We start from the raw sequence: 17,567 nt of genomic DNA, 5'->3' as shown, positions 1-17,567 counted from the left end.
TCGACATCGTTGCGAGGTCAAAAATCGACCAATCAAATCAACGCTAACCAATCTCCTTGACTAGAGGAGACGCACTGAAATGGTTAACCGTTTGATTGTTTTGAGCACAAATTTCGCTTCGCCCCCAATCAAAATAATTTCGGTTTATGTTTGCCAGATTCCCCAGTTTTGTTTCATACGCTTTTCTGCATTTGAACGGTACACACCCTACGCGCAGTCGTTTGCAATGTTGCCCAGTAGTGCATTTTTGACAGCCTTTACTAACTAATTCACTAAACTAGCACTTTATTAGTAAATTTAGTTTTTAACACTTTAAAGTTTAAAAGTGTTTTTTAAATGAGATTCAATTAAAAAAAAACATTTATTGATTATATTCGTGCGTAATAATTTGGTTAAGAAATCGAGAGAATTTGTTTTGGTTCAATGACAGCATGAGAGTTGGCAACGTGGCGACGAAAACTCAAGTGTCGGATCATGCGCGCTTCATTTGTTCACAGTAGAGTCTCGGAAAATGGCGTCGGCAAACTTTCTCGAGGAAGCTCTGAACACGGACGTGGACGAATCGGCCGTAAACGCGATCGTTGGATCTTTGGAAAACCAGCTCGGTACCGCCTCGCCCCACGTGCAACAGCCCCCTAACGCCGGCCTGCAACAGAACCACGTGAATAGCGCGATTTCGAACGGCGGGACGGCGTCGTCAGCCCCCCAGAAACATGGAACCATGGCCAACGGCGACTCGATCAGCGCTAGCGTGTCCAACGTCGCGGACAAACAAATGAACAACAGCGGGTACATGAACGCGTCCGCGCAATCCGCCATAACATCGACTTACAGTCTGGATCAGAAGCCCCCAGAAGGGGTGAAGATAGTGTACACTCAGGGTGGTCAGGTGATGGGGGCGCAGGGCGCTGTATTACAGCAACGCCCCCCTCAAGGCCAAATACCGAACGGCACCATCAATATGGCCCCACAAACGGTTTGTTTCTGTTTTGTTTGTATCCTTATTTATTTTCATGTTCAACAGTGGTACCCTAACCAGATTTGCCCCTATAACAATACTCAACTCAGTCATTGTTTCTTACAACTTTATAAAAAGCTAACTAATGATGGAAAGACTTTAAAAATAAAATCTCTTATAGAACTTTAAACTTGAATCAGGCCAAAGTCAGTGTAAAGAGCCTAAAGCGAAGTGAAATGCCCCTAACAAGCAATCCAAGTTAAATCCATGTTATTGTTTATGGTGGTTAAGTTACCTTTATGACAGCTGTCAAAAACATATGAGAGTAGAAACAACAATTGTCACAAGGTTAATATGTCTGTTTATCAAGTCATGGTTAACTACTAATCAATTATCTGGTTAATCCAGGTTAATCTTATGGGCAGTTAAAATCAGTTAGCACTGGTTTGAATTTTTAGTGTTGCCACTTTAATTTTTTATAAGCATGCACCATTACTGCATATCAAAGTCTTAAATTACACATTAACACATTCCTCTGTTCCCCTTAACTTTCAGAAGTTCCTAAACCTAGAAATAATCGTAACCTCACTTTCTTCAGTTTTTTGGGCTACAATAGGACATTCTGTCTAATGTCATTTTTAAGGCGCCAAATTCAAATAATTTGAGACTATGGTTTATACTAATTACAGGCAAGAAATGTATTATTTTATGCTGGTTTTACACTGGATTATCCATTATCTTAGGTACTGGGATCAGCCCCATCAACAATTTCTCAAGTACCTGTCCAGAAACCGGCCACAATCGTACTGAAAACGGGAGCACCAGGTGGAACCCCCGGTCTAGTCACAGTGCCTGTAAACGCAGTGCCGCAAGCCAACAACGTAAGTAATGCCCCTTCCTATAGAGTCAACACGCTACCGATTTCAAAGAGTTTTACTACTAACGCCCTCTCCCCAGTAGCCTGTCACTATGCTATCAAGGCTAGTCCTCCCTCCGTCCTTGTCTAACACAATTAACAAAAAATACTCTTGTCCCAATCCAGTCCTCTATTCCAACTCACACACTCAAATTGGCGAGGATTAATTGCAGGGCACGCAGGGCATTCAAACGACCACTATAGGTGTCACCTCCCAACCGATCCTATCCAATCTGCAAGTGGTGAATGTGCGTCCCCAAGGGGGCCAAACCAAGGGCCCGGCCAGGGTCGTACTAAGCGCGGCCCCTGGGCTAGTGGGTGCCCGGCCCGGTGCGCCTGTAAGTCTCTTGTAGTCTGTCCCTTTTATGGGAAGGTTTCTCCATGAAATGAATGTTTGTATGTATGTACAGGGGGTTTTAGATTTATGCTTAATCAGTAGCTTTTGTGTCAATTTTTACAACCAATACAACATTAATGTTGGGGACACCCAGTAGATGCAGTTCACCACTAAATTTGTATCACTGTACAACTTTTTGTGTGATTGTTTTTGGTTTGCATGTGTAATCAATATAGAAAGAAACCTTCCCATTGTAATGGGATTTTGCCCTGGAAAAAAGTAGATCCAGGTCAATTTTTTGGACAGTATTTACTATTTTAGTATTCGTGGATATCTCTTAGAACACCCACTTTGTATTCGTTTGTTTTGGTTCATTACTTGAGTCGATCGTCTGTTTTTGACTGGCCTCGCTTATTTTTTTTTACCTTTTTAAGTTCCTACTAATTTCCCATCTCTTACTAAACTGGTGTAGGGGGTTAAACTTTAGCACCTTTTTAGGCGATTTATCAGTCATTTCCTCTTAAGTTGGCAAATGATTTTTGATAAAGAGCTGTATAATTTGTAGTGGGTCACTTTGCTGTTTTTTTTTTGCATAAAAATTGCAGTTTTTGTAGCTTAGAATAAACAAATTTTTAGAGATTCATTATACAGGTGTGGTAAATCCAAAACCGACCATAGGAAAACCGTGCAAGTGACAGAGAAACGTAGATAATTGCATGCGTGGGACAAAGACAGTAAACGAAAAAAAACCAAGTAGGCCGTATTTTCAGTACGCTGTTGCCAAAATCCAATTAATTCTGTCGACGGTATTGGATTTTGGCAACAGCGTACTGAAAATATGGCCTACTTGGTTTTTTTTCGTTTACTGTCTTTGTCCCACGCATGCAATTATCTACGTTTCTCTGTCAGTTACACGGTTTTCCTATGGTCGGTTTTAGATTTACCACACCTGTATTATATTTTGACTTGTCATAACCAGACCAACAACTGTCAGAAGTCAGTTATAATATTGCAAGTTTAGGAGTGCTTTGCTTATTTGATGCTCTGTTTTTTTTTTGTGCCTACGTTGACAGACTTCTGTCACCTAAACCCAAAAATGGTCTCTCTTCCCCTTGATTGGTTAATAAATTTTAGTTGTCGGGTAGAGTGGCCATTTTTCGCTATAATGCTTCCAGCTCGAGTGTACGTCCGTCTAACATTGTCCGTATGTCTCTGGGTGTTCTAGCAACTAACGTTACAGTCGTTTCACGGTTTGCAACCGGGTCAACAGGGGGCGTTGCTGCTTAAGACTGAGAATGGACAGTACCAGTTGCTGCGCGTCGGCACCGCCCCCGCCCAAACCGCCAACTTGGCAACGTCTCAAGCTACCGGCCAACCGATGACGTTTCGTATGCAGACAGTACCAGCGGTAAGATTCAGTTGATTGTAGAAAAATAATTTAATGACGTTTTCGTCACAGCAAGCGGCAGCGTCCGGAACGTCTACTACTCCAGTGCAAGCGGGCGGCACCACAACCGTGAGTTCCGCCCAACCTGTAGTCCAAACCACACAACCTATACAGGTTAGTCTTAAAAATGAATTCCTGCTAAGTGTGCTCGGATTTAATGTCGATTTGCGTATCTAGAGACCAGCTAACGATAATACCAAAGAAAAGTGCCGAAAGTTCCTAGCCAATTTGCTGGATCTGAGCAGTCGAGAGCCGAAATCGGTGGAACGAAACGTGCGCACCCTGATTCAGGAACTGATCGACAATAAAGTCGAACCGGAGGATTTTTGTGATAAACTCGAACGATTGCTGAACGCTAGTCCGCAGCCTTGTCTTATTGGATTTTTGAAGGTTAGTACCATTTGACACTTTATAATTGTCATCCGTTATAAATTATATTCATTCCTGAAACCCAAAGTTCTTTTAAGTGTTTTTTGGTTGTGTAAATGATTGTCCAATAGACAGTCTATCTGAGCAGCATTTAGATTTTCAGGTTAAGTGTAACTTTGAACAAAATGTTTTACAGAAAAGTCTGCCACTCCTCCGTCAGTCGTTGGCTACTAATGAGTTAACGATAGACGGTATCCGACCGCCGCCCCCCAACATGGTGTTTTCTATGGCCGGTGCCGCCCCCACAGTTCAAACTGTGAGGACAGCAACGCCGTCAGGTCAACAGGTGCGCATTGTTGGGCCGGCAGCCACAGTAGTGCGCACTCCAGGTGCCCCAGGCACCGTTCTTCAACATCGGCTGGTCAGCCCTCTTCGGGGAGCGGCCCAGCAACAACCCAGAATGGTAATTCTTCGACCTGTCCGGCTGTACGTTTCTCAAGTTTTTTTTTTTGTGACAGGTGGCAGCAATCCGACAACCAATCGCTCAGCAACAGCAACCACAATCGATCTCTTCGTCGCAACCGCCTGCGCTGCACCCGGTGTACGCGGGCGCCGGTCAACAATCTCTACCTCAGGGTGTACAACAACAGCCAAGGCCTGCGGTGGCGCGGCCTCTACAAGTTCGACCTGCTGGTCAAGGTAGACCACCTCCTCAACGGGTTACTGTCCCGGCTGGTGGCAAAAACGTAACACTTATTGGTGGTAAAGGTCCAAATGCTGGTCTTGGGTCCAGTAGACCTTCAGCCAAAGAGAAAGGTGAGTTTGATAGACAGAGAGAATTGATTTCACTTCTCTAAATTGAAAAATTGTATTTATTATGACAACGGTGACAAATAAAAGTGTTGCGTTCATAATTATTGTTTTTGCACTACTACCTAGCAATATTTAGAGCTATTTTGCAGCGTAAATTGTCTTTTTTAATAATTTTCAATGTATAAGGCTTAAAATCAAACTTTTCAGCCTAAAATTATGAAAAAAATCAAAATTATGAACACAACATCGAAGCACGCGAAAGTCAAGTAAAGTGTTGCGCTCATAATTATTGTTTTTGCACTACTACCTAGCAATATTTAGAGCTATTTTGCAGCGTAATTGTCTTTTTTAATAATTTTCAATTTATAAGGCTTAAAATCAAACTTTTTAGCGTAAAATTATAAAAAAAATCAAAATTATGAACACAACACCTAAGATTACCGACGTCACTTTTGCTTGTCAACAAACTCCAAATTCTCTTGTTAAACGTTTTACAATTGGTCAGATTTTGCTTAATGACGTCATCGTGACGTTACATTTGATCTACTCAGTTATATAAAAGTGAAAAATTACATCAGTGGTTCAAAATTTTTCCTGGGAGTCCGGAGTATCAATTTTCATTAAATTGAAGGAATTTAGCGTGAAGATGATTAAAAATGTATTCTTAATTAAGAAATCAAATAAACAGTTGTTTTTTTTTTTAAATTAAAATGAGTGCTGAAAAGTAGCTTTTCCACACTTTTATAAAAAAGTTGGTGAAAATGGGTATTTTCGCTCTACACATATAAACTTCAAAATTGCAGGTTTATTATACATTTATTGTAAATAAATCTTGCACTTTACCGCACGCTAGTAGAAAAAAAATATTTTTTCTTTTCACAGAGAAAAAGTCTTTTTCGACGGCATACACTGGGGACGATGATATTAACGATGTGGCCGCAATGGGTGGCGTAAATTTGGCGGAGGAAACCCAAAAAATTCTCGGTTCTACCGAATACGTCGGTACGCAGATTCGGTCCTGTAAGGAGGAGATTATGTGTTCTATGGGCCCTTTGCAATTAAAAGTACGCACAATTTACTCACCGTCCCTCATTGGGCGATTAAAAAACTTATCCTTGTAGCTTAGGCAAATTATGACGAAACACGGACTAGACGACCCGGGAACGGGTGACGTAGCCGCGTGCATATCGCACGCGGCTCAAGAACGACTGCGCAATCTCGTGGAGAAATTGGCGGTTATCACCGAACATCGGTTAGAAATTGTGAAAAGCGATTCACGTTACGAGATCACCAACGATATTAAAGGTTAGTCGACTCGCTAACCCTTGAAAAACTAATCAAAACTGACTAAATCTGATTAATCAGGTCAACTGAAGTTCCTGGAGGATCTCGACAAGGCGGAACGGAAAAAACACGAAGAATTGGAACGGGAAATGCTGCTAAGGGCGGCTAAAAGTCGATCAAAGACCGAGGATCCCGAACAGGCCAAACTTAAAGGTGGATTTTGTTCAATTTTTGTTTTGTGTGTTTTTTAGGGTTTTTTTAATTTGCAGCAAAAGCGAAGGAAATGCAACGGGTCGAAATGGAGGAACTACGCCAACGGGAAGCCAACGCGACCGCTTTACAGGCGATTGGTCCACGGAAAAAGCCTCGTTTTGACGGGGAAACCACCTCAAACGCACAGGTACGTACTTACTACAAAATCCTGTTACAATTCCAATTTGAAACCCTACTTTTCCACTAAGAATGTCCACAAGAGGGCGTAGTAACAATTTTGATTTAAAGGAAATGAGTTCTTTTACTACTTAACTCAGGGAATTCAAATGTTTTTAGTGGGAAACTTTAAGGAGTATTGCACAGCGCATTTTAAACGTTAAGGCTAGTTCAGACTGTGAGAATAGAGATGAAAAAAATCACAGTCTGATTCACACTTAATTTGAATTTTTTGAAACACTTTTATCAGTTTTATCGTCTCTAATGTTACACAGTTGAACCGCAGGAAAAATTCTGAATGGTTTAGCTTAAAAATGAACCTAAAATTCAACGAATTTGAACTAAAAAGAACGGTCTACTGAAAGCCAGTTGTAGCGTTCAAAAAACCTTACTCTACTTACTAAAAACCATCCTAAATCCTAGTTCTTCTTTTGTGCGTTAATTTTACGGTCTGGTTAGGTGAACTAGTTGTAGAATACAGTGGAAAGACACAGGTTTTGCTTCATTTTGAATATTTGAATACCAAAACGTGACACAACACAAAATCAATGTCAATTGTCAAAATGTATTGACGTTTGAGTTGCACGGCCTCCTATCAAAAGATGAAATTTAGGGTTAGTGTGTTTACTAGGTCTGTCTCATTTTAACTCATTCTGATAAAACAAGATGGCCATCTCAAAAACGTGAACTGTCAAATTTTAGTTTGTTTTGATTTTTTTTGGTTGAATTGTCTTTTTATTTAAACCCTTTATATGAGTGATCTTTTCAAATCCAAACGTCCCGGTGCCCTCCATCCAACATCATCCTCTTTTGTTTGTCGTTCTCCTAAATCCGTCAACTAGTCGTCTGATCGTATTTTCTGATCCAGAGCCCGTCAATGGGCGGAACGAACAACAGCCTGCGAACCGGTCAGATGCCGCTACGGCAACGGATCAAAAAAGTGACAATGCGCGACCTGCAGTTTCTGTTCGAGTCCGAAAAAGACCTGTGCAGAAGTAAACTGTTGTACCGGGCGTACCTAAAGTGATACCGAATCGGGTGCGCTCGCAGTCTCGTTGTGATAATAATGATAATACGGTCGCGGATATAGTGCGCGCGCCTGTCCAAATAGTGGTGCTCCCAGGGCTCTTGTGGTGTGTGTGTGTCCGTAGGCGTGTAAAACTGGCTGGAAGTTTAAATGTCAGGAAAGGCAATGTCAATCGGGGTACCAAAGGCGGTGTTGTCATTTCCACTTCTTTAAATTGAAAAATTATATTTATTACGACAACGGTGACAAATAAAAGTGTTGCGTTCATAATTATTGTTTTTGCACTACTACCTAGCAATATTTAAAGCTATTTTGCAGTGTAAGTTGTCTTTTTTAATAATTTTCAATGTATAAGGCTTAAAATCATACTTTTTAGCTTAAAATTATGAAAAAAATCAAAATTATGAACACAACATCTAAGCACGCGAAAGCCAAGTAAAGTGTTGCGTTCATAATTATTGTTTTTACACTACTACCTAGCAATATTTAAAACTATTTTGCAGCGTAAGTTGTCTTTTTTTTAATAATTTTCGATGTAATAAGGCTTAAAATCGAACTTTTTAGCGTAAAATTATGAAAAAAATCAAAATTATGAACACAACACCTAAGATGACCGACGTCACTTTTGCTTGTCAACCAACCCCAATTTCTTTTGTTAAACGTTTTACAATTGGTCAGATTTTGCTTAATGACGTCATCGTGACGTTACATTTGATCTACTCAGTTCACACATCAGTGGTTAACTGTTAACGCCTTACTTGAGCTAAGTTGTGTGTAACTTGAGCTTACTGTTTTACTGAATTTGAACTTGCGAGAAGAAACGAAATGGCAACGCTGCCCTAACAAAAAAACTGCCAAACTGAGCGTTTTAAGTACCAGAATATTACCACACCGGCGATTGTTTTGTATCAAAACTTAGGTTTGGAATATTCCAGAAACTTTGGACGTTGACCCGTCTCGCGTGTTTTTTTATTGTTTATTTTTGTTGTTTTTTTTTTGTCTAGTAAATAATTGTTCGACGTTTTTGGTCTACTCCGGGCCGGCTGAAACTGGCGTTCGAATTAGGTTGAATTAACAATTGTAAATACATTGAGAGACGAACATCAAACAGTTTTTACTGATTGTGTTTTTATTGTGCAAATCGTACGGTGTTGTCGTCTGTTTGCGAAAATTCTTTTCTTTATAAGAAAAAATGGAAAAAAAAAACGACGTTTGCGTTGATATTTTCACGTCGCTGTAAGTAGTTGTACCATATTTTTGTTTTGTAATAACTATTGAATATAATATTATATAATTTTTGTTATAGATTTAATATAATAAAATTAATTGAATCACCCCTGAAATCGACTAGTTTTTTGTTCTGTATATGTACATACATAGATTTTTGTCCGTGTGATCGGAACTTTTTGTATTTATTTTGTAACCATGAACGTTCCATATCTATTTTTATTAAATTGTTTTTATAAAAGTCTAAAAGTTTTATTGACCAATATAATTTACAAATCAACTGTTCAAAACCATAATGGACCGTTTTAGATTCTCCCTTTTCTTGCGCTTCTTTTCGCCCTTTTTTCTCTCGACCGTAGCGTCCCTAAACAGCTGCACCCCTTCAGCGTTTTCGATTTGCCGCTGCAGGAACTGCATCCCGAAATAATTGTAACCAATCAAATCCTGTGAAAATTTATCAGTACTTTTCTGTTTTGGAACTATTAAAGCTCAACTCACTCTTAATTCTCCCACCTGACGTTTCATGAACTTGTCCAACTTCTCCAATGTGGGCATCAGCAGCTGATTGGCTACGATGGGAGCGTGGTGCAACCTCAACAAAAACATGGCAACCTTGCAGCCTAACTCGGTACAATCGCCGCGGTTTATGAGGTTTGGCAACATTGTCAATACCTCGCACACCGCGTTGAAGGGGAGTAGCAACAGTCCTTCCTCCAGGTCGCTGTTTTAATTTGTTAGTTATGCGCAAAATATGTTGTGGAAACGTACATACCTGGGTCTAATCCGTCTGATTGTTTCCAACAGAAAATCATCAGGGGTGGTAACATTGAAAGCCTGCATCAAAAGAGGGGGCGCTGGTGACGCCAGCGTTTGCGTGGTAGCCGCTTGCAAAGCATCGTGTTCTGCCAATTGTTCCCGGAACTTTTCGTTCACTTCCAGACACTCCAAAATACTTTCAGCCTAAAAATAACCGTTAAAATACGGTAACCCACCAAACTTAATGTTTTACCGCGCGTTCACTGCCTACAGTCCTCTTGCTGGGCAGATTTAAGCCTGGTTGGCCAGGCACTACCACTTGCTCCCCGGTAGCTAGTTGCTGTTCTTGTTGTTCCCGTTCCTCCTCCTCCTCGTCCTGTAGCACCACAATTTGTTCAGACTTTTCGTACAATCGTAGTACTCTGTCCGAACCGCTGGATACTACGTATTGTCCGCTAGGACTCACTGCTAAAGAGTGGGCTTCCCCCGAATGACCCTGATAAAGAAACTCTTATTGTACAGTGGACATTGACACGGCGCCACGTTGTCAGATGTTTAGTTTTTTTCATTAACAGAGAAATTTGAATAACAAATTTAGTCAATATTGTCCCTCTGAAAGCAGTTTTTAGTCAAGTCATCAACAACAAAAAACGGTCAACTAGCAATTTGGCAACAACGCACACAACTCCTTAAACGGCGAGATCGAGAATTGCGTTCAGTTAATAAGCGCGTGTGACAAAGAGAGCGCTACAAGTTGCAGCTAATCGCTAAGCAATACGAATGCATTTTCAAAACGTCAAACTCTGTGGGATTTACGCAAATACGGCACATTTTAATTTACCGTTAGTATAAAAATTAAAAACATTTCTTGTGTTTGTTCCAAGTACACATTAACATGTCTATGGTTAGGTTCTGGAAGATTGACAGTGACAAAGGTCATTTGTCAAAAAAACCACCTCTCACTGACATCTGTCAAAAGTAAAAGTTTCAAAATGGCGTAAAGTGTACTTGTTTACATACAGTTTTCAAAGAAAATTGTGAAATAATGTGGATTACCTGCAGTGTGATAATTTTGTGGTACTTGTCCGCGTCCCACTGTTTCACTCGTCCATCTTTGCCGCACGTGAATACGTAGTGGGTTTTCGGTACGAATTGCAGTCCGGTGACGGTGTCGTCGTGCGCGAAAACGCTCTTGTGGCAGTCCCCAAAGTCCATGCCCCAAATTTTGACGTTTCGATCGCCGGACCCGGTGGCGATCAGTCTGGAGTCGCTGGAAATGTCCATGCAGTAAACGGGTAATTTGTGCCCGTACAACGATAGGTAAAACTAGAATAAAGTTGATTTAGCTGGTCAGTTTTGTTAAATAGGTCCGGCATACTTTGAACGAGTCCACGAAGAATATTTTGACTGTGGAATCCAACAGGGCCACAGCAATAAACTTGCCATTAGCCGAGAGTTTGACGCACATAACGGCACTTTCTAGTTTTAAGGTTCTGGTATGCACTAGTGACAGCACTTTTACCTTTAGCTGGCTTTGCTCATCGACTACAAGCTCAAAATTCCAGAACTTGACTGTTTCATCCCCACTTCCAGTTACGCAACCTCTCTAATTTACACCAATCAAACCTCTGCTCTAATAAACATATTCTTACTTACCAAGTCTGGAGTTAAAGTAATAGACCTTAAATCTTTCGTATGCGCTGGAATTTCTTCTAAAATATCCCCGGCGGCTATATCGATAATTAACAGTCGACCATCGTTAAGACCAGCTAAAACGTGTCGATCACCGGGCACAAATACTAGAGACTGCACCAACCTGTTAACTAATATCAGTAAACCAGTTTAGACTTGCTGACCTAAACTAACCCATTAGTTTCCACGGTGCGCAGACAGGTCTGGGAAGGCCTATTCCACATTTTCACACTCTCCCCACTCCCAGAAACGATCGCCAAATTGTCACTACTGAAAGCCAACGCCCTGACGTCACTGTGATGCCCCTGGTTCAGTATTCCCCTTAAACACGTGGCGTCCGAGTCTTTGATCAAAGTTTGCAAGTTGTAAAGTCTGAGGCAATTGTCGTTAAAGTTAACTGCCACCCGCAGTTCTCCCCCGTTTCCCAACACCAAATCCAGACTTTTTGGTTTGCTGTCCAGCTTGATGGAGTTTAAACGTTTCACTTCGTCGCGCAAACTCAACTGAAGGTTTACTTGTACGTCACTATCTGGGTTCAGCCTGTACAGATTTAATTATAGTTGTGAGTATTTTTTGAGGGTGTTTTGGACTGATTTACTTGAGTTTTTTCTGCTCCTTTTTCACGCGTTTTTTGTGCCTGATCTGCGCCTCGTCGTCCGAACAAAAGTAAAACACTTCAATCATTTTGTCTGATCCATGACAACCTACGATTTGCCCTGACACGTCCCTAGTCAAGGACATGGTTCTGCCTTTTCCATTGCGCAACAATGTTCCAGCTTTCAAACACTGCAGTGGATGCTAGAACCAATCAAATTATGAATGCCCCTAAACCCTAAAAAAACCACTTACTGTAGTGTCATCTCCTTCTTCAAGAGTGGCCAACTCTAAAGTGTTGGTCAAATGCTCAACAGAGGTGACGTTTTCACTGTCGGGGTGTCTTAGAGACAGCTTGTAAACGCGGAGCTCCGCGTCGCCACACCCACTCACCAAATATTGGTCGTCTTTGACCAAACACAGCCCCCACACTTCAGTTTGGTGTCCCGTTAACGTTTTAAAGCAATGTTGGGTGCTTAAGTCCCAAAACTTGACAAAACTGTCCCTGGAAGCTGATATTAACACATTTTCCTTGGACATGAAGCACACTTTGGTTATGGGGCCTTTATGGCCTGAGAATCGGCACAGACCACTTTCAGCCACTGTGTCCCATACTATAATGTGAGTGTCCTGGGAAAAAAAACCTCAATCACAAACTCAATACAAATTTTTATAAGGACAGAGAAAACCTTGCTTCCTGATGCCAGCTTATGTCCGTAAACGTCATAGGCGAGGGTAGTAATTTCGGAACGGTGTCCGGCAAACGTGCTAATTACTTCTGCAGATTTCAGGTCATAGACTAGGACAGTACCATCGGAATAGCCTGCAGCCAGGTGTCGGTTGTTGGGGCTTGCACATAGTGCTGTTACCACCGATTTTTCACCAGGAAGTACTTGAGCCTGAGATGAAAGCGAACTAAGTTAGGTAAGTTGTAATGTGTAGACAGAAGATTCTAAATAGTACTAAACATTTTTTAAAATTGCCAGAAACCTTTAAATACTAGTGAAAGCCATTGAAGTATTCTAGAAGTGTCTTAAATCTTCCTAGGTGCATATTCTTGAAATGAGGGAGGGGAATTGTCAAGAGAAAGACCTGTAGAATGTGACAGGAACCCGCCATTGTCAGCTTCTTCTGTCACATTCTATCAACACTTCTCTTGAGAATTCCATTCCCTGCTTTTAAGAATAGGCCCCCTAGAGTCTTTTAAATTTACCAGAAGATTTTAGAATCATTTTGGAAATGTCAGAGATCTTTAAATGCTACTGAAAACCATCAAAATACTCTAAAAGTGTCCTAAACCTTCCTAGAATCTTTTGAATCATTTTCGAAATGTCAGAGACCTTTAAATGCTAGTGAAAACCATCAAAATATTCTAGAAGCTTCTAAAAGTGTCTGAAACCTTCCTAGAGTCTTTTAAATTTGCCAGAAGATTTTAGAATCATTTTGGAAATGCCAGAGACCTTTACATGCTACTGAAAACCATCAAAATGTTCTAAAAGTCTTTTAACTTTACCAGAAGCTTTTGGAACCATTTTAGTAATGCTAGGGACCTTTAAATGCTAGTGAAAACCATCAAAGTATTCTAGAAGCTTCTAAAAGTGTCCTAAACCTTCCTAGAGTCTTTTAACTTTACCAAAAGATTTTAGAGTCACTTTGGGAATGCCAAACACAACAAAATCCCTGACACAAGTTTAAGGTGTTGTAAATTTCAATCACTTTGTTATACTCTCTATACTAGTGTGATATTACCTTCTCGCCTAAACGTAGATCCCAGATTATAATGTTTTCGCCGGCTCCCACAGCCACAAAACGTCCAATTTGGCCCTGCAAGGTGACGAAAACGGGGGAGCAGTTTTGACTGCTCACAATATTGAAATTCCCCGCCGGAACGTAACGTAAATAATCCTTGGTTAGCCCCATTTTATCGCTGCTAATACTGCATTTTCGATTTTCTATTATAAAACGAGTTTGAACAGTGAACCAGAGTTGTAAACAATAACACGTGAAAATTTTGAGGTTAGGTAGTAGTGGTGTGACAGCCCGACATTGATTACAGTTTCCTGTTAGCGCGATTAAATAGGTTTAGTATAGATGGCGGCACAAGCGTATTTGGATTTTCATAGTGTTTTACCAGTTTATTGTCGTACTAGTTGTTAGCCCAGATCCACGATTCGAAAAACACTGAATTTATTGGTACTTCTTGTTCTGTATAGCTTGGCTTGAAGGTTAGTTTTGTGAGGTTTAAAATTTGAGTGAAGCTTGACATTTGACAGTACTTAAAAAGTTTAAGGTTATAGTTCATTCAAATGTTGAATTTTTGATCATATTTTTCGTTTCGAAACCTTTCCCTAGCTTGATTTTTTCATGTCCTCGTTTATACCGGTGATTTCCTGCACAGAATATGTCCTTCGTTGCGCTACTACCCCCACTCAGGAACGTTGCCAGACGTAAGTAAACTTATCAATAATATTTCGCGCTGTCCTACCAAAAAACCTTTGGAATGTTGACAAAAAGAGTACGTAGGACCCGTAGAAGGAATTGTGATCCGGTTTTCTTTGCAGATTGAAAGTGTAAAGTGTGCTAGTGTTAACAATGGCCAGGGAGTCCTTGGTTGGTTTTCCTAAGAAAGTGCAGAAAGCCCTACTGGATGGAGATTACCAATACGCCTTGCGGTTGTTCCAGGACCCGAAATACCAGGCGCAAATTATTACTGGGTCGTGGGACTTGATTCCCCTTATAACCGAGCATCTAACTGAGCCAGTGGCGGAGCAAAATCCTGAATTTTTTAAAGCATGCGTTCAGATGTTGGAGGCGATTGCTGTCCAATCTAATGTGGAGGAGGTTGTACTTCAGTTGGTGTCTGAAATTGAGGAAACCAAGAATGATACACGGTTTATGATTTTGTTGGACTGTTTGCCGGATGTAATTCAAAGGATAACAAAAAACAAAGCTGCATCACTGAGCTGGATCTTTAATGCCCTTCTAGTGTATATAATTAGGTCTTATAAAGGTTCTGTGGTCAACTATTTTAATTTGGATGCAGATGAGTGTGTAATCTTGGATGAAAATTCTAAAATAATATCCAAGCTTGTTTCGGTTTATAACAGTATAATATTTTTCTTTGAGACTTGTTGTGAGTTTAGTTTAGAGTTGGACAGTGAAATGAAGAGTGTGGTATGCAGATTTTTAGTGGAATTATTAGGGCATCCATTAAGTCTCTACAACACCGGAAAAATTGGTCAGCACCCTAATGAACTGTTAGTGATAGCAACTCAAATAACTGAAAAAGTTTTTAAATTTTTGGATGACCCTATAAAACAAGTGGATAAACAGTTTGACTTTGATAGTTGCACTACAGCCTATCCTATCAGTGTTGGACATTTACTTTATTTGGTTTATGTTAAAGGTGTTTGTTACAATTTAATGCCGAAAGTGTACCAACACACTTATTTACTAAAAAAGTGTGTTATTTTGTTTAATGCTTTACTGAAAGAAGATGACTTTATAATTGGAAAAGCACTGAGTTTGTGCAAAACTCTAATGCTTCCTGTAAAACCAGGCTGTATAAGCTACTTAGTTCTGGATGATCCTGAGCAGTGCAACTTTTTCATTTTACTAACAAACATAATTATTTACAATGATCAGGAACTACTTAGAAAAAATGCTCTAAATGTTCTCAAAATGTATTTGACATTATTGGATTCTAGAGGAGTTTATCAGGTTACAATTAATTTATTTAATATTGTCACCCACAGTGGTTTAAGAGGTTTCCTAATAACTTACAGCAAGGAAAGAATCAATGAAGGTGTGCTCAACCAGAACTTAAGTCTGTACTTTCAAGGCACCAAACTGTTGACCTTACTAAAGTATTATTTCTGCAAGTTGGACAGGGGAGAACAAACTGACCTTGTGCAGAATTTAAACCAAATCACTGCAGCCCTGAACTTACTTAGATTTCTAGCCATAATTGAATGTTCTAAGGCGAAAATTGGTTTGCGGCAGTGTGAATCAGTGTTAATGGAGCAATTTATGGATCCACTCAGACGAGCACTGGAGCTGTCCAGGGCGCACTACAACTTGGAAATCAAAACGGTTCAAGATGCAATAGCGAACAAAACGCCCACGCCCGGTGGCATGTCACCAGAGGAAAAGTTGCCACTACTTTCTAGTTCTATCACAGCTTTTGATTTAATGGAAAGTTTGTTGTGTCGCGTTGTTGAACTGATAGATCATAAGTTAGATTAAGTTTGGTTTTGTGTTGTACTAAAGTTTAAAAGATAATAAAATTACTACTTTATATTTAATTATTTAATTTATTTAACCAATTAAAATGCAGTGTGGGTCTTGTAAACATGGAGTTTTAGAACAGATTGGCAACACTGTCCATCAGAAGCTTTTACTGAAAATTTACCATAAATTCAGTTTTTATTTTAGAATCTTCATTTTTTTTTACACAATTTAGCCCAAAGTGTCTAAAATAGTACAATTTTCGTTCAATCAATCAACCACTTGAACTGACTATGATGTTAACAAACTTGATCTTTAGATGGATATACAGTGTGGATCACGCAAAATAAACGCTACTCCTCGCGTAAACCGGAAGACTTGCAGGAAAAAGAAATTAGAACTAAAATCTTGTCCGCCTCCCTTTCCTATGTAGCTGAACTGGGCTGGTCCAGAGAATGTTTAGTAAAAGGATCGGAGGCGGCCGGATATCCTGGAATTAGCCATGGAATGTTCACTTTAGGGGCGGGCGACCTGGTGCACTACTTCAACACCAGCTGCAACTCGAACCTGGTGGAAATTTTAAAGCAGGTTGGATGAGTTACTTTTGTTTTTTTTTTTGTTTTAAGTGGGAGTGTTGCAGTTCCAAGACAGCCTGGTGCTTGGAACTCCTGGGGAATTCGTGGAGGTGGCCATCCAGGAGAGGCTTAAAATGATAGTTCCGTTTATTCATAAATGGCCCCAGGCTATCGCTATTATGTCGTTACCGCCCAATGTGCCTAACGCGCTGGCCGCCCTTTTGGCCATGGTGGATGATATTTGCTATTACGCTGGCGATCGATCAGTAGATGTACGTACTAACTAGTGTACTACACTTTGATAATAAAATAAGAAACCTTGCAGTTTAATTGGTATATGCGCCGATTAGGGGTGGCTGGTGTCTACAAGGCAACCGAACTGTACCTGATTCAGGACAAGTCTGCTGGTAATCAGGACACCTGGAATTTTTTGAAAAGAAGAATGGAGGAGGCTGTGCAGCTGCATGATATCATCAGCAAATCGGACATTGCTAGTCAAAGCGCTAAGGACGTTGCCAAATCGGCCTTTGTTACAGTAAGTATTTATTGTAGCAAATCTAGTTGTCTAACTTTGTTGTTTCAGGCAAGAAATATACTTGGAGTCAGCTGGAACAAATAGTCTTCTTAGTCAAGAAAGTGTTGTGTTATATTTTTTTGTTAATAAAGTTGTCTCAAAAAATCTCATTTTTTAAAAATCATTGAAACTTTTTTCAAAATACATTTTAACTGCTTAGAATCATAAATACGTTTAGCTACTGCAAAACCGAGTTTCAGCTGTGTTGAATAATCAAAAAGTTTTTTTTTGAAAATACAGAAATCTTGACAAATGGTGAATGAATTTATTACAAATTTTATGATCCAATTTTTCGAAATAGTTAATTGGAAGGTTTTGATTCTATTAAATTATTGTAAATTC

The 17,567-nt window shown here is 40.0% G+C and overlaps 3 protein-coding genes across 10 annotated transcripts; 2 read left to right on the top strand and 1 right to left on the bottom strand.

The window, feature by feature from the left end:
• The first annotated feature begins 401 nt into the window (after positions 1-401).
• Taf4 (TBP-associated factor 4) lies at positions 402-9,056 on the top strand. Of its 7 annotated transcripts, XR_014179421.1 has the most exons (14): positions 403-976; positions 1,702-1,839; positions 2,048-2,212; positions 3,437-3,619; positions 3,671-3,772; positions 3,836-4,048; positions 4,224-4,490; positions 4,546-4,843; positions 5,723-5,904; positions 5,962-6,145; positions 6,206-6,337; positions 6,394-6,524; positions 7,422-7,837; positions 8,002-9,056. XR_014179421.1 is itself a non-coding variant. In XM_081987682.1 (13 exons), exons 1-13 carry the CDS (start codon positions 512-514, stop codon positions 7,578-7,580), a joined length of 2,604 nt encoding a protein of 867 aa, XP_081843808.1. In that variant the 5' UTR covers positions 402-511; the 3' UTR covers positions 7,581-9,056. The 7 variants fall into 7 exon arrangements, 6 of the variants coding, with proteins under 6 accessions (XP_081843808.1, XP_081843809.1, XP_081843807.1 ...); XM_081987682.1 differs by having other exon boundaries at positions 402-976; positions 3,452-3,619; positions 7,422-9,056; XM_081987683.1 differs by having other exon boundaries at positions 3,482-3,619; positions 7,422-9,056.
• LOC145734387 (WD repeat-containing protein 3) lies at positions 9,035-13,924 on the bottom strand. Its single transcript, XM_081987678.1, has 12 exons — positions 13,599-13,924; positions 12,539-12,748; positions 12,105-12,479; positions 11,854-12,053; positions 11,430-11,795; positions 11,220-11,379; positions 10,942-11,169; positions 10,620-10,889; positions 9,817-10,059; positions 9,580-9,767; positions 9,306-9,528; positions 9,035-9,251 (listed from the first exon to the last, which is right to left on the bottom strand). Exons 1-12 carry the CDS (start codon positions 13,767-13,769, stop codon positions 9,084-9,086), a joined length of 2,802 nt encoding a protein of 933 aa, XP_081843804.1. The 5' UTR covers positions 13,770-13,924; the 3' UTR covers positions 9,035-9,083.
• A 192-nt stretch (positions 13,925-14,116) lies between these two features.
• LOC145734394 (ubiquinone biosynthesis protein COQ9, mitochondrial-like) lies at positions 14,117-17,392 on the top strand. 2 transcript variants are annotated; one of them, XM_081987704.1, is made up of 5 exons: positions 14,117-14,296; positions 16,396-16,664; positions 16,717-16,923; positions 16,977-17,186; positions 17,235-17,392. In XM_081987704.1, exons 1-5 carry the CDS (start codon positions 14,251-14,253, stop codon positions 17,268-17,270), a joined length of 768 nt encoding a protein of 255 aa, XP_081843830.1. In that variant the 5' UTR covers positions 14,117-14,250; the 3' UTR covers positions 17,271-17,392. The 2 variants fall into 2 exon arrangements, with proteins under 2 accessions (XP_081843830.1, XP_081843829.1); XM_081987703.1 differs by lacking the exons at positions 16,396-16,664; positions 16,717-16,923; positions 16,977-17,186; positions 17,235-17,392 and adding an exon at positions 14,411-16,153 and having other exon boundaries at positions 14,133-14,296.
• Positions 17,393-17,567: the final 175 nt, after the last annotated feature.

The sequence above is a fragment of the Ips typographus genome, linkage group LG10 (genome assembly GCF_016097725.1).
Source record: "Ips typographus isolate SLU linkage group LG10, UJ_Ityp_2.0, whole genome shotgun sequence".
In the NCBI taxonomy this organism is placed as follows: Eukaryota; Metazoa; Arthropoda; class Insecta; order Coleoptera; family Curculionidae; genus Ips; species Ips typographus.
Note: the sequence above shows the minus strand (reverse complement) of the source record. Positions and strands in the feature narration are given on the sequence as shown.

Bases quoted from the DNA above. Each gene is read 5' to 3' on its own strand.
- Taf4 (XM_081987681.1), top strand. From the start codon at position 512: ATGGCGTCGGCAAACTTTCTCGAGGAAGCTCTGAACACGGACGTGGAC. The intron at 977-1,701 runs GTTTGTTTCTGT...CCATTATCTTAG, and splicing joins TCAATATGGCCCCACAAACG to GTACTGGGATCAGCCCCATC. The intron at 4,491-4,545 runs GTAATTCTTCGA...TTTTTGTGACAG, and splicing joins CCCAGCAACAACCCAGAATG to GTGGCAGCAATCCGACAACC.
- LOC145734387 (XM_081987678.1), bottom strand. From the start codon at position 13,769: ATGGGGCTAACCAAGGATTATTTACGTTACGTTCCGGCGGGGAATTTC. The intron at 10,890-10,941 runs GTATGCCGGACC...ACTTTATTCTAG, and splicing joins TCTTCGTGGACTCGTTCAAA to TTTTACCTATCGTTGTACGG. The intron at 9,529-9,579 runs GTATGTACGTTT...AAATTAAAACAG, and splicing joins ATCAGACGGATTAGACCCAG to CGACCTGGAGGAAGGACTGT.
- LOC145734394 (XM_081987703.1), top strand. From the start codon at position 14,442: ATGGCCAGGGAGTCCTTGGTTGGTTTTCCTAAGAAAGTGCAGAAAGCC.